Source organism: Mastigoproctus giganteus, chromosome 1 (assembly GCF_048544385.1).
Source record: "Mastigoproctus giganteus isolate SK-2022 chromosome 1, ASM4854438v1, whole genome shotgun sequence".
Lineage (NCBI taxonomy): Eukaryota > Metazoa > Arthropoda > Arachnida > Uropygi > Thelyphonidae > Mastigoproctus > Mastigoproctus giganteus.
In genome coordinates this window covers 260,478,556-260,492,704 of record NC_143575.1, presented here as the reverse complement: position 1 = coordinate 260,492,704, position 14,149 = coordinate 260,478,556, and the positions used below count along the sequence as shown (strand labels likewise).

The following is a 14,149-nucleotide window of genomic DNA, read 5'->3' as shown; positions in this document are numbered from 1 at the left end:
TAGGAGTATAGTTAATAAATTTGATGAGCTTGAAGTGCTAGTCAAGACATTAAAGGCAGATATTTCTGGGATACAGAGACGTGGTGTCACACAGATATAAGCAGTGTAAAGTTGGTATTTGGGGAGTACAATGTGTATAGGAAGGATAGACAGGATAGGAAGGGAGGAGGGGTTATGCTGTTAGTTAAGAAACACAAAATCTAAGGAAGTGCATCCAATTGATGTTGGTGGACAATGCAGTGTTGAGTCTGTTTGGTGTGAAATAAGCACTGGGAAAGAAAAAATGAGTAGGTGTGTGTTATAGGCCTAATGAATCTGGTGAGTATAATGAGCAATTGTGCAGAGAAATAGAGTAGGCCAGTAAATCAGAAAGTCTTATAATGGGAGATTTTAGCTTTCCAGATATTGATTGGAACTTGTAGGTTGGTCACTTGCACATTAGCAAGACTTTTGGGGATTTATTGGATGACTGTTTTCTACAGGAACATGTTCAAGAGGCAACCAGGGGGAGTAATACTCTCAATCTGATTATCAGTAGTGATTCTTCATGCATTAAGAATTTGCAGACAAAGGAACCACTGGGCGACAGTAATCACAATGTATTGATGTGGGAATTATTTAAAGATGTAACTACCATCAAGGCTAAAGGGAAGGGCTTTTGCTTTCATAAAGTTGACTACAGAGGTCTCAGATGGTTTTTAAATTCTGTACAATGGAATCAACTGATGATGTTACCAACAGTGAATTATAAATGGGAAGCCTTCAGTTATGATTTTCAGCTTTAATTTTGGAGGTTACTAGGCTTTTCATTCCAACTAAGAAATACTGTTCAAGGTTTAGGCCTAAATGGATGTCAGATGAATTAATGAGGCTAGTGGCAGAGAAGAAAAATGTATCGAATTGCATATAAAGTATCAGGCGACACAGAAGCCTATGGCAGGTATAAACTAGTCTGTAATCAAGTCACAAAGGAAGTTTGGCAGGCAGATTATGAGAAATCTTTGGCAAAGGATGCGAAGAAAAACAGCAAGGAGTTCTTTACTTATGTAAACTCTAGAAGGAAAGGGATGAATCAGATTCCACCACTTAACATAGATGGGTTGACTATTGATGATCATGCTCAGGTAGCTGATAAACTGAATGAGTATTTTGCATCTACATTCACACATGAGGAGTTATTCAATGAGGGGAGTGCCAGAAATTTATCAAACGCTAACAAGGAGCTAAGTGATTTTGTAATAACTGAGAGCTAAGTGGAGGAGAAATTGTTGAAGTTAAACATAAGGAAGGCACCTGGGGTGGATGGGATCTATCCAGTTATATTAAAGGAGGCAGCAAAGGAAGTAAGCAAACCCTTAAGCCATAATTATAAGAGCTTCCTTGGACTCAGGGGAGGTCCCCATGGACTGGAGGTGTGAAAATATAACACCAATTCACAAAGGAGGTTCAAAAGGTGACAAGTCACTACAGACCTGTTAGTTTAACTTGTGTTCTGGGGAAAATAACGGAATCACTGGTTAAAGAAGCATTGCAGGATCATCTAGACAAGACTGCAGTAATAGTTAAGACACAGCATGGGTTTGTCAAAGGGAGGTCTTGTCTGACCAATTTGATTGCTTACTATGATGTTAGTCACAAAGGAACTAAATGCCAAAAATAATTTTGATATCATATACTTGGATTTCAGGAAAGCTTTTGATACTGTTGCACATGGAAGATTGCTGTGCAAATTGGAGAGATGTGGAATTAAGGGTAAGTTGCTACAATGGATAAAGGGATGGTTGAGTGGGAGACGACAGAAATTTGTCATCAATGGGCACTGCTCTTCATGGACAAATGTTATTAGTGGAATATTCCAGGATTTGGTGTTGGGCCCATTGTTGTTTTGTATATTTATCAATGATATTGATGAAGGTATATCAGGTTTAATGTCCAAGTTTGCAGATGATACAAAGGTTGGCAGGGTTGTTAACGACAGTAATGACAGTATGCTACTCCAACTGGATCTAGATAAGTTGGGAAAATGGGCTGAGAAGTGGCAACTGGAGTTTAACTTTGACAAATGCAAAGTACTGCATATGGGTAGCAATAACCGAAGAGAAACGTACCAACTGGGTAGTACTACAATCAAGGAAGTGGAAAGTGAAAAAGACCTGGGGGTAATTGTGCAGCCAAATGTGAAGTTCGCTGAGCAGTGCAGACGGGCTGCCAGGGCAGGTCATGGAGTCTTGTCAATGATATATAGGAATTTTGCTAGTAGGGACAGGGAGGTGATAATCCCATTATACAAGGCAATGGTCAGACCGCACCTAGAGTACTGTATACAGGTCTGGAGGCCACATTTTAGGAAGGATGTAGAGTTGCTAGAACGAGTACAAAGAAGGGCAACAAGATTGGTGAGGGGAACAAAGGAGTGCTCATACTAAGAAAGGCTTAAGTTCTGCAAACTGCAGCACCTGGAGAGTAGGCACCTGTGAGGTGTATAAGGCCTTGAATGGGTTGAGTAAGCTGAATGCCGATGGGATTCTTCATCTTGCTCAGACTAAGAACCTGAGGGAGCACAGTTTCAAATTGAGGAAAGATAGTTGTAGAATAGATGTGTGGAAATTTGCCTTTATCCAGCGGGTAGTTGATTGGTGGGAGAGGCTTCCATCTTTTGTTGTGGAAGCTAATAGCCTAAATAAATTAAAGGCTGAGCTGGACAGGCATTTGGAACGAATGGAGGGATCAAATGGGAGGGTTTTTTTTTTTTTTTTTTTTTTTTGGCTGATGCTGCATAATCTTGCTTTCTTGCATTGTATGCCTCTACTAATGCTAATCGTAGAAGCTACTAGGCTTTTCATGTGGTACTACACTCAGAGTGGTGGAAAATGAGAAAGACCTGGGGGTAATTTTGCAGTCAGATATGAATTTCTCTGAGAAGTGCAGACAGGCTCCCAGGACAGCTCATGGATTTTTGTCAACACAGATAAGGAGGTGTATATCTCATTGTAATATATATTTGTATATCTCAAGGCAATAGTCAGGTCGCACCTTGAGTACTGCATACAGGTCTAGAAGCCTCGTTTTAGGAAGGATGTCAAACTTTTGGAATGGGTGCAGAGGGGCAATGAGATGGGTGAAAGGAATGAAATGATGGTCTCACCAAAAAAGGTTTCAGTTTTGCAAACAGCAGAATCTAGACTAGGCACTGCAAGGTGAACTCACTGAAGTGTTTAAGGATTTGAATGAATTGGGCAAGCTCAATGCTGATGGAATGCTTCCTCTTTTTCAGACTACATACATGAAGGAGGCATAAATTCAAACTAAGAAAGGATGCTTGTAGGACAGATGTGCAGAAGTTTGCCTTTAGCCAGCAGGTGATTGATTGTTGGAAGAAACTTCCATCTGTTGTTGTGCAAGTGGACAGTTTGAATAAATTCATGGAAAAACTATAAAAATTATTGGAGGGGATGGACAGGTAATGTGGGAAGGGTTTTTTTTTATTATTATTTTTTGATATGCTTGCTTTCTTGCATCATTTGCCACTACTGATACTAATACTAAAAACAATGTAGTCACTGCAAAAAAAACCTTTTCAACTAACCATGTCTCTTAGCAAACACTTAGAATATGACAAGTGCATTATTACAAAAAAAAAAAAAAAAAATCCTTCAGATTTCAGATATTTCATTGAAATGCAATCTACATTTCCACTGAACAAGCAGAGGCATCCTGGAAGGCCTTGTATAAAAGCCGACAAAGTCTTATGGCTAGACAAACAAGATCTGATCAGTATCATTTGAACATTATCAAAAACTACAGTCTGCATGAAACCTTTACAACTTGCAATGAATATAACCTCTGAATAATACATAATTTAATACAATTTTTTTGCATATTGTAAAGCAATTCAAAAAGTTGATTGCAACAGAATTATTAAAAATCATTTTGAATATTAGAGTGGCTTAGTATATAATAACTATAACTGCAGTATTATTTTTTTTGTAGTTATTAGTGGTTTGGTATCCATTTTTATAAATATTGCAACATATTAAACATAGGTCAAATTCATACCATTAAATTATCTAATTATTAGGAAAACCATTATTGCATAATAATTTTGTAGGAAAAAAAAAAAAAAAAAATCATGATTATTCCTATACTTAGGTTATGCTGAGGAATGATGATAAAATCATAACATCAAAGTTATTTAGTCAGTTGTTTAGTTAGCAAGGTAAAGGCCGATCACTGTACTAAATCAGATTACATCAGGTTCACTGTTTCTTAAGCAATGTTAGTTACATATAATCAAGGAATCTGGATGTTCTGAAGCATTAGTTTAAATTTTATATAGCTGCACTATAATGAAATTTAGAATTGTAGTTGATGCTGAGGTCATTAGAGATTTAAAAGGTCAAATTTTTCTTTCACTAAATCTGAAATACAGATAAATACACACATCTGAAATACAGATAAATAAACATAAAAAGCAATGGTACTTACACATATTTGCTGAAGCAGTCTCACTATAAGTACTACTACACCTATGGGCAAATGAAGGTGGAGGGGTTCGAGCTGGCAGTGTCATGGCTTTAGGTTGCAGTATTCCAGGCTGCTGGTTCCTACAATGTGAAGTTCAAACATTAATTAAATTATGTTTGTTATTAGTATTTATAGTTTAAAAGACTAATTTACAAATTCATTTAAGGATATTTTACATTAGACTCTTATTTATCTGGGAGTCTATTAAATGGGGTCTCCACAGCCTGCAGAAGTCCAAGTCGATCAAGCTGGATAGTAAAAAGAAATATATGAAAACCATTAGAGATATGTTTGTTTACTTTTTGTAATGTTCCTACAGACAAGAATCCTTTAATTTCTCAGAAACCTCATTTCCTCTTTTGCTTTCTGCCTATGGCTCACTTAAGTCATATTTCATAAGATTTGAGTGTTACTCCTGTTCTGATATAATCAGATTTATTAATTTTAATATTTCGTTTCAAGTTTTTTAAATTTGTGTTTGTGTCAATAATATGGAAAAGGACTGCTCTGTCTATTGAACTAAAAATTCAGCTCGTAAATAGCATGAAAAGGTGCAAGAGTGTCAACTTTAATTGACCCTCATAATACAAGTACATGGAACAACAAGGGTCTGCTCTCTTGCTGATACAATGGTACTTCAAATTTGCATAGTATTATTTACAGGAAGAGAAGACAACGGAAAAAGCAAAACTTCACGTTTTCCTTTTTCAAAAAATAATATGTATTAAATTGTGTCAAATCTTTTCATGCCGTAATATACTTTCATAAATATGAATAAAGTATCTATCTGTCTAATTAAATATATTTTTGTCAGATTTATGAGTTTTTGATTAATTCTGTAGATTATGCAGGGTTTCAATTATATAAAAAAAATTATTACCCAATCATCCCAGATAATCAAAAGTCTATTGCACTGGTTAGGCAAAATTGTGGTAAAATAATAAAACTACATACAATTCAGCCATTTAAATCTGGCAAAGTACTTAGTCTTGCAGAGATCATATTAAATCATACATTATTATTTGACACTGTTAAGTTAGACAAGTTGTATAAATTGCAAATTTTAATATTATAGAACTAACATATGAGGGGCATTTGAATAGTTTGTGGTTTGAGTATGAAGGGTTTTTTTTGAGGAGTCTGATAATATTACTTTTCAACATAGTCCCCTTTGGAGTCAATGTGCTTTTAACACCAGTGCACTGATTCCAGTTGTGAAGAAAGTTTTCGCTTGCACCTCCAGGAATGCATCCACTGCAGTAATAACATCACTGTCAGTGGGAAAATAGATTCAAGCCAGGTATTTTTTAAAATTAGGAAACAGGTGAATAAGATGGATGGCCCAAGATTTAAAAGCAGCCCTCATGCAACGCAGCCATGGCAATGACAGACTGTGAGCAGGTGCATTGTCCTGGTGGAACAAGACTCCTCTGCTGAGTTTTCCTCAGTGTTTGTCTTTGATGTTTTCATGCAAACACCTCACAATGTCTGTATAATATGCCCCTGTGACTGTCTGGCCTTTCTGAAGGTAATCCACTACCAACAGTCCATCAGCATCTCAAAATATTGATGCCAACAAAAGGAATTAACTTGGTTTTATTTGGAGAGGGAGAAGAGCTGTGTTTCCAATGTTTGGACTGCTCCTTTCTCTGGCTGAAAGTAATGGACCCACATCTCATCCATAGTCACAAACCTTGAAAAATTTGCTGGATTTGCAAATGATGCAAATGTTCACTTGACTTGACAACTCTTGTGCATTCTGACTTGTTGTCAAGAACTTTGAGACCCATTGGGCTGATACCTTTTTCATAGCTAGCAAGCACCTATGTTATTATGTGGTATGCACACATCCAAACGAGATGTCCAAGATACTGGCAAGGTAACAAACTGTCACTCATCAATCACTCATCACCAGATCATATACAACTTCTGGAGTGATGGAAGTTGCAGGTCTTCCACAGTGTAGGTCATCTTCCAGGTTCTCCTCCTCCAAATTCTGTTGCCCCACTTCTTAACTATGGAATAGGAAAGAGCATTCTCCCCCAATGTTATTATACTCAATTAACCATATCCTTATGAATTTCCTTTCACATTAGTTCCTTTTTTTCTCAAATACTGGATGACTGCACAGTAACTGATTTTGTCCATCTTTCCTTATTCGCACAACTTTTTTGACTGCAGAACCTGTAATTAAAAAAGATGCTACTGAAACTACAAGAAACTTGGGTTTTTTTTTTATTTATTTATTTATTTTTTTTAATGTGAACCCCAAACACGAGAGGTATTAGAACCTATAGTACTTAGTACCGTGCTTGGGTTGGAGGTTGAGAAGATGAAAGAAGATATTTGTTGACATTGGACTTGAACTTCTGTAGATTGTAATTTTCAGGAAATACGTATGAAGGAAGGTTGTTCCAGAAAAAACGGCAGTTGAATGAATAAATGAGGAAGATGAAAAGTTGGTTCTGTAGGTTTGAAGTTGGACAGTAAATGGATGTTGGCTGGTGGCGGCACGTGTTCGGACTGTTTTGAAAGAGAGAGCAGGAATTATAGAAGCCAATTCAGAAGAACAGTGCCCATGGAAGTATCTGTAGAAGAGGCATGCAGCAGAAACAGTGCGTCTATGAGAACGGGAGTGGAGAGACTCTGTTAGAGATGAATCATTAATTAACCTAACTGCCCTCTTCTGAATGGAATCAAGAAGCCTGAGAGAGGTTTTGGGGGCACCACCCCAGATGTGGGAACAATATTCCATGGCAGGGCGGATTTGCGATTTATACAGAGTGAGCAGCTGTTTGGAAGAAAAGTAATGCCGAGAGCGAAAGAGAAAACCAAGTTTTTTAGATGCAGAGGAAGCAATATTTGTAATGTGCTTGTGCCAAGAGAGATTAGAAGTCAGGGTAATCCCCAAAAGAGATATATCATTTTGCCTAGAAATCGGAGTGTCACTAAAGATAAGCGTAGGAGCAGAAGAATCCTTTTTGCGAGATATAAGACAAGAGTGAGTTTTAGAAGGGTTGAAATCAACTAAGTTGTCTTTGCCCCACTGGAGAATTACCTGAAGATCGGCATTTAAGGAATTGGCAGCAGATTTTCGAGAACTTGAAGCTGATTGAGCAGGACAAGGTTTCTCAAAATGGAAAGTTGAATGCAATGTGATATCATCGGCAAAACTATGGATATCAATGGAAGAAGGTCATTGATATACAAGAGGAAAAGAGTGGGGGAAAGAACTGAACCTTGGGGGACACCGGCATTAGTGGAGAAGTTAGAAGACAGAGTGCCATCTACCATCACCCTCAGTGAGCCATCAGAGAGAAAACTGGATAACCAATTACTAAAAACAGTTGTCAAACCATAAGATGGAAGCTTGTTTAGAAGACCTTTATGCCAAACATGATCAAAAGCCTTTGAGATGTCAAGAGCAACTACTTGTGTTTCACCGAACCTTTCCATTGAATTAGTCCATAAATGGGTAACATAAGCCAGAATATCACCAGTGGATCGACACTGACGGAATCCATACTGGCGATCGTTGATCAAACGGAAGGTTTCTAGGTAGTTTAAGAGTTGGCGGTTAATTGATTTCTCCATTACTTTAGAAAGAGTAGAAGTAATTGCAATGGAACGATAATTGGATGGGAGGGATTTGACACCCTTTTTAGGAACTGGCTGGATATGAGCAAATTTCCAAGCAGAAGGAAAAACACCTTTGGAATAAGAAAGTGAAAAAAGGCGGCAAAGAATAGGAGTAAGTTCAGGAGCACAGGTTTTGAGAAAAAGTGGAGAAATACCATCAGTACCTGGAGCTTTCTTAGCATCAAGATTCATCAACATCCTTCTGATATCCTTTTGACGGAAGACCACAGGAGGCATTGAATGGAGTGTGTTAGGAATGGTGGGAGGTGTTTTACCAAGATCATTAATACATGAGCTCGAAGAAAAATGGGATGCTAGCAGGTCAGCTTTATCCTTGGCTGAAGTGACAACAGAACCATCTGGTTTGGACAGAGGTGGGAGCAGAGATGGGCAAAAGTTGCGGCCAATAGCTTTGGCAAGAGACCAGAATGCTCGGCTACCATTAGGGCAAGAAGCAAGTTTTCTACTCTTAGCCTGTTCAAACTCTAGTTTGGACTGATTAATAACTGCTTTACAATTGTTGCGAGCTTTGGTGTAGGCAGAAAATGAAACTGAAGAATTAGAAACAAGCCAATTACGATATGCAACATTCTTCTCTTGGACAGCCTTAGCACATTTATTGGAAAACCAAGGTTTAGATAAAGGACGAGATTTTAAAGAGGAGTGTGGGATAAAGGATTCCATTCCTGCAAGAATAATTTCACTGACACGATCTGAGCAAACGTTGACATCAGAAGTTTTGAAACAGTAATCAGACCAAGGAAAAGAAGAAAAGAAGTCTCGCAGGTCATCCCATTTTGCATTCTTGTAATGCCAAACAATACGAGGTTGGAAATAGCCATGAGATAAAGGTTCCATTGGAGAAGAGACAATCACCAAGTTGTGATCTGAAGTGCCTAAAGGACCTCTCACTTCGACCTTGTACTTAGAAGGGTTGTTTGTGAGAAAAAGATCAAGCATATTGGCTGTATGATTAGGATTGTCCGGTATTCTTGTAGGTAAATGAACAATCTGTGCTAGGTCATTAGTAATTGCAAAAGCCTCAGCATCTCGACCTGCTGGGTCTGTGTGACAATAAAACTGAAGCCAGCTGGAGTTGTGAACATTAAAATCACCAAAGAAAATTACCTCACTGTTAGGAAAATTGGACTGGAGAAAGTCAAGTTGCAAAGAGAGGAAGTCAAAGAGCTCCAAGTGATTAGTGGAGTTGGGAGAACGGTAGAGACAAGAGACGAATCTGACACAATGAGGTGGAGAGATTTTAAGCCAGAGAAGATCGAAAAGAGGAGATTCCAAATTACAAAGTCTCTGACATGGAATATCGGAAACTGACATATGTACAAGTACCACCTTTGGGGAAAAAGGAATCATACAGCAAATAATTTGGACATCTGAGATGAGCAGTAGTTGAATCAACCGATAACTGAGATTCAGTCAGAAAAAGTACATGGGGTTTGGAAGACTGCAAGTGGAAATGGACATCGTTGAGATTAGAATTGAGACCACGTATATTTGTGAAATTAATTAGGAAGTCCTTGGGAGGTTTAGATCTTTTCACAGATAAGCTTGCTCTATTATTTTGACAATTCATGGTGTATTCAATAGTAAGAAAAAGTGGGTGGGACATGCTGTATGAAGTAATGAAATTTTTGGATATGGCGTACATGTGGTAAGAATATACCCAGATCCTTGACATAACGTGGCCTCGACAATGCTCCCCGCATACACACTACTCGGACCCCCTCCAGTCATTATCTGGCAGAGTAGAGGTAGCAAGATTATACACTAGCTGATCCGGAAGCCTCCTAGAGAGTTACCAATAGGTTTGGTTCGGTGTACTAACTAGCGGCCGGCCTGCGAACACCGTTTTAGAGCTGTACCCTCGAAATGCAAGGAATATTGGATCTCACCATGACATTCATCATAACCTCAAAAATCATTAATCATACTGCATGATGGAAGAGATAGGGAAGGGGTGGCCGGACCTTAGCTCTAGAGACTAAACATGGGTTCCACCACTTCAAGGCGCCTCCGTAGCCAGGTGGGAAGGAGCAGCAGTGCGTAACACACACTTCTTGATTAGACCGGGGTTCGAGCCCGTCAGCACCAAATACGGAGGATGCGGAAAGGTCAGAGAATGACCACCGCATATCCCAGAGCAATATGGCCTTAGTTGCTAATGCTCCTTAAAACCAAATAACAAACAAACAAGCAAACCACCACTTCAAGCCTCCAATAAGTAAAGTGGTGGTATTTCACCGGTTGATGAGAATCATCTACCACCTAGTACTGCCTGGTAACATAGAGGGGCGGCATTCCTCCATGTGGTGTGGGCACTACACCTCGACCCCTGCTTACGTTGGTTCACACCTGGGTGGTCACCCACCATGTACTTGTGCATGGAGGTTATACCCAGGATTACTAACAGTCCCACCATCGTGAAGGTGCAAGCAGAGGATTTGGCTGTTATAGACCGTCCGGACTTCGCCGAAATTGGGTGCACTTGACTTGAGTGTCATGCGAATATCAGTTCCATCAGCGTTTTAGACTCCCAGGTAGCAAGTACAGCTTGTCTGGCATATCTGAGAGAATGTCTGTGTGGGTTACTATTTGAAGTGTCATACATTAAGTACAGAAATTTTTAACACTGCCAATACCCTTTCATACTTGGGCCACAAACTTTTCATACACCCATTGTAAGTCAGGAGCAAACATATGATTAACATTGAAACTGTTGTAATAGAGATGTAAGCTTAAGACCAAACTGGGAAGGGGTGTAGAAGATAATTTCATCTGGGAAGCTAAACGATTTCTTTTCTACATCATTTAAGAAGCAATTCTGAAATGAACATGGTAGCAATGCCATTAAGTTCACACAATCAGTAAAGCAACAGAGCTAAAAGGAGGTGATCACCACCTGATGCAACCCAACCCAGTACATCTATAAATCATGAACCTATACATCTTACTGTCAGATCAGGCAAGCATTCAGAAAAAAAGTGGGCAGGCAATTAAGCTTATGTGATTGCTAAAGACAATTGAGTTGGGGGGGGGGGGGGAAGGCAATCATCACCTGATATGATCTAACCCTATTTTAGGTGTGATGTTTTTGTCATAATGTGGCCAATGTTGCTTGATTGTTTGAGCAAGGATGAATAGGATCAAAATACCTATAACTATAAGTAGAATTTTGGTGGATGATGAGAGAGAGACAGAGAGAGAGGCAAGTGTGGAAGACACTCTGGACAGAGAACACTGTGTGAATGGAGAAAAAAAAATTGGATGGAAAGTGCAGGTCGTACAGTAAGATAAATAAGTGCTGGAAATCTTATTGTGGTGACTGACAGCAGGTTTTGATCAGGCAACCTAGACAACCATATCTGACACAATTCTAAAACTTAATTCATATAGGAAACTGTACTTGTAGTCTCAGGATTTTATCCTGTCTTGAATAAGTCAAGTACCCATAGCCTAACTGAATAGTTCTAGGAAATTTAATACACAGTGAAAAATAAAATTAACCCAGGTTGAAAGATATATGAATGACTTTGGATTAAGGAAAGACTGTCTTATGTCAAACAAAGCAGTTGCAGAAAAATATCTCAGTGGCAGGGAGCATATTGAGAAATACAAGGTGTGACAATAAAGTTTCAAGAATAATTAATTTAAAAATTTTATTTTGAAAATTATACAGATGTGAGGCCATCGCCTTCAAAGTAGCCCCCTTCAGACTATACACATGCATTCCAGCATAGGATCCATTGATCGTAACATTTCTAGTACTCACTTTCTGGTATATGTTTTTATTTCCATGTTACATTACTCTGAATTTCAGAAACTGACTGAAAATGCATTCCTTTCATGACTCTTTTTAGTCAAGGAAATAAAAAGAAGTCACAAGGAGACAAATCAGGCAAATACAGAGGGTGCTGCAATGTTGTGATCGATTTTGAAGTTAAAATCTCCTTCACTACAATGGCAGAATGTGTGGGAGCATTGTCATGATGCAAAATCCACGATGAAGCAATTTCAGGTTGAACCCAGTTGACTTGCTTGCGAAGCCTTTCCAAAACTTGAAGGTAAAATTGTCAACTGACAGTTTCATTAGGTGGAACACACTTTGTGAATGATTCCTTTTCGATCAAAAAAGCAAATTAACATGGTTTTCACTTTTGACTTTGATATTCTTGTTTTTTGGGTCTTGGCTAGGAAGCCCCCTTCCATTGTTGACTTTGCTTTTTTGTTTTGAGGTCGTAAATAAATACCCAGCTTTCATCCCCTGTAATCATGCAAGAAAGCAAATCTGGAACATCTTCAATGCTTTCCAACATCTCCTGAGAGTGTCACAACCGAATTTCTCTCTGCTCATGAGAGAGGTTTTTCGGTACCAGCTTTGCACACACTTTCCTTATCAACAAATTTTCAGTCAAAATTAATCTAACACTTTCCCAATTAATATTTAGTTTTTCGGCAATCATTCTTGTGGTTAACTGCCTATCGCTTTGAACAAGATCATGAACACTGTTTTTGTCATGTCGAGTTGTGGAAGGATGCCCCGAATGCTCAGCATCTTCGACGGATTCATGTCCTTCTCAAAACTGTTTTGCCCAATTGAAAACAAGTGGTTTCGACATGGTACCATTTCCATAAACTCTGGTCAGCTTTTCATAAATGTCCGTTGACAATTCAGCACTTTTCACCAAAAGTTTTATCAACTCTTTGCTCTAAATTGCATTCCATTTTTCACGTAACATGGAACTGAAACACACCTTTACACGAACCAACTTGTACAATGACTGAAATGACTGATGATGTTTAGCCTGAACTCCCTTCTACCTGCATGCAGGTAGAGGGGAGTTCAGGCTACACAGCGGGAGGACATAAGTTTACGATGTGGCCACTTTGACGGAAACAAAATTAATCTCGAAACTTTGTCACACCTCGTATGCATACAGCCTATAAAGGAGCATGGCCAACTTAAGTGGAAAAGTTTCAATAAGTGTGTTCCAATTTTATTTTGACACCAACACCTACAACAAGCTATATAGGAAAATATAGCCTGTTGTAGAATGCAATAGGCTATACTTTCCAAATTAGTGGACAGATTGAGTATTAGACTTACATCCAAGATACAAAGAATATTGGATGGGGGGAAATAAACACTGATCATGTAACTATATACTTTTTTTTTTTTTTTTTTTTTTTTTAATATTTACATCTGTTTGAGATCATAAACAGAAACAAAAATGGAACTACAGCATTGACTGATAAGGCGATACTTCTTATATGTTGATGCTTAGAATCTCTGGTCAGCTACTGTTTATAATGGTACATTATAAACAGCATATTAATGATGTTTGAATCATTATGAAGAAAACATTTGAGGATAGGAGAGAATCACAATAGGTACATCCATTATTTATGTATATGAAATGTAAAGGTAGTGTTGATTTCGAGTGAAAGAGCCTTACAGCATTAGGACGGACAGGAAACAAATTTCTTTTACATTTATTTCATGAATATGAAATAAATGAAATAAATGTGAAAGAGAGAGAGAGATTTGAACAGGTTAGGTGCATTCAGAAGAATAGCGATTTATAATACTAAACATATATTTAAGCTCCCAAATGTTAAACCAAGGAAATATTCAGAAGGTTGGTAAGATAAAAAAAAAATTTAGAGGTTTATAAAGAATGGTAAAGTTATATATATGCAGATATGAGTTTTATGTTTTTTATTTAAAAACAATTAATACCAGGTTCCATAATAAAAGTAAAAATCAAAAATATCAGCATCAGTCAATGTATGATGACTAAATTAGATGGCCAAATAACAATATTCAGTTGGCAAAATTGTTTCCCGATCAAAATTTAGCTCATTATATACATATGTGGTTTGTAACATAAAGTGTCTATGAAAATGGAAATGAAAAATACACAAAGTGCCTGAACAAAGGAGAAGTTTAAGGGATAGTAGAAACTTGAAG

General features: G+C 38.0%; 1 protein-coding gene across 1 annotated transcript in view; it reads right to left on the bottom strand.

The window, feature by feature from the left end:
• Positions 1-14,149, bottom strand: part of Ziz (dedicator of cytokinesis protein Ziz) — a 464,297-nt gene that overhangs the window by 69,159 nt on the left and 380,989 nt on the right. Inside the window, 1 exon segment of the mRNA XM_090369931.1 lies at positions 4,486-4,604. Within this exon segment, the coding sequence (XP_090226057.1) occupies positions 4,486-4,604 (119 nt within the window).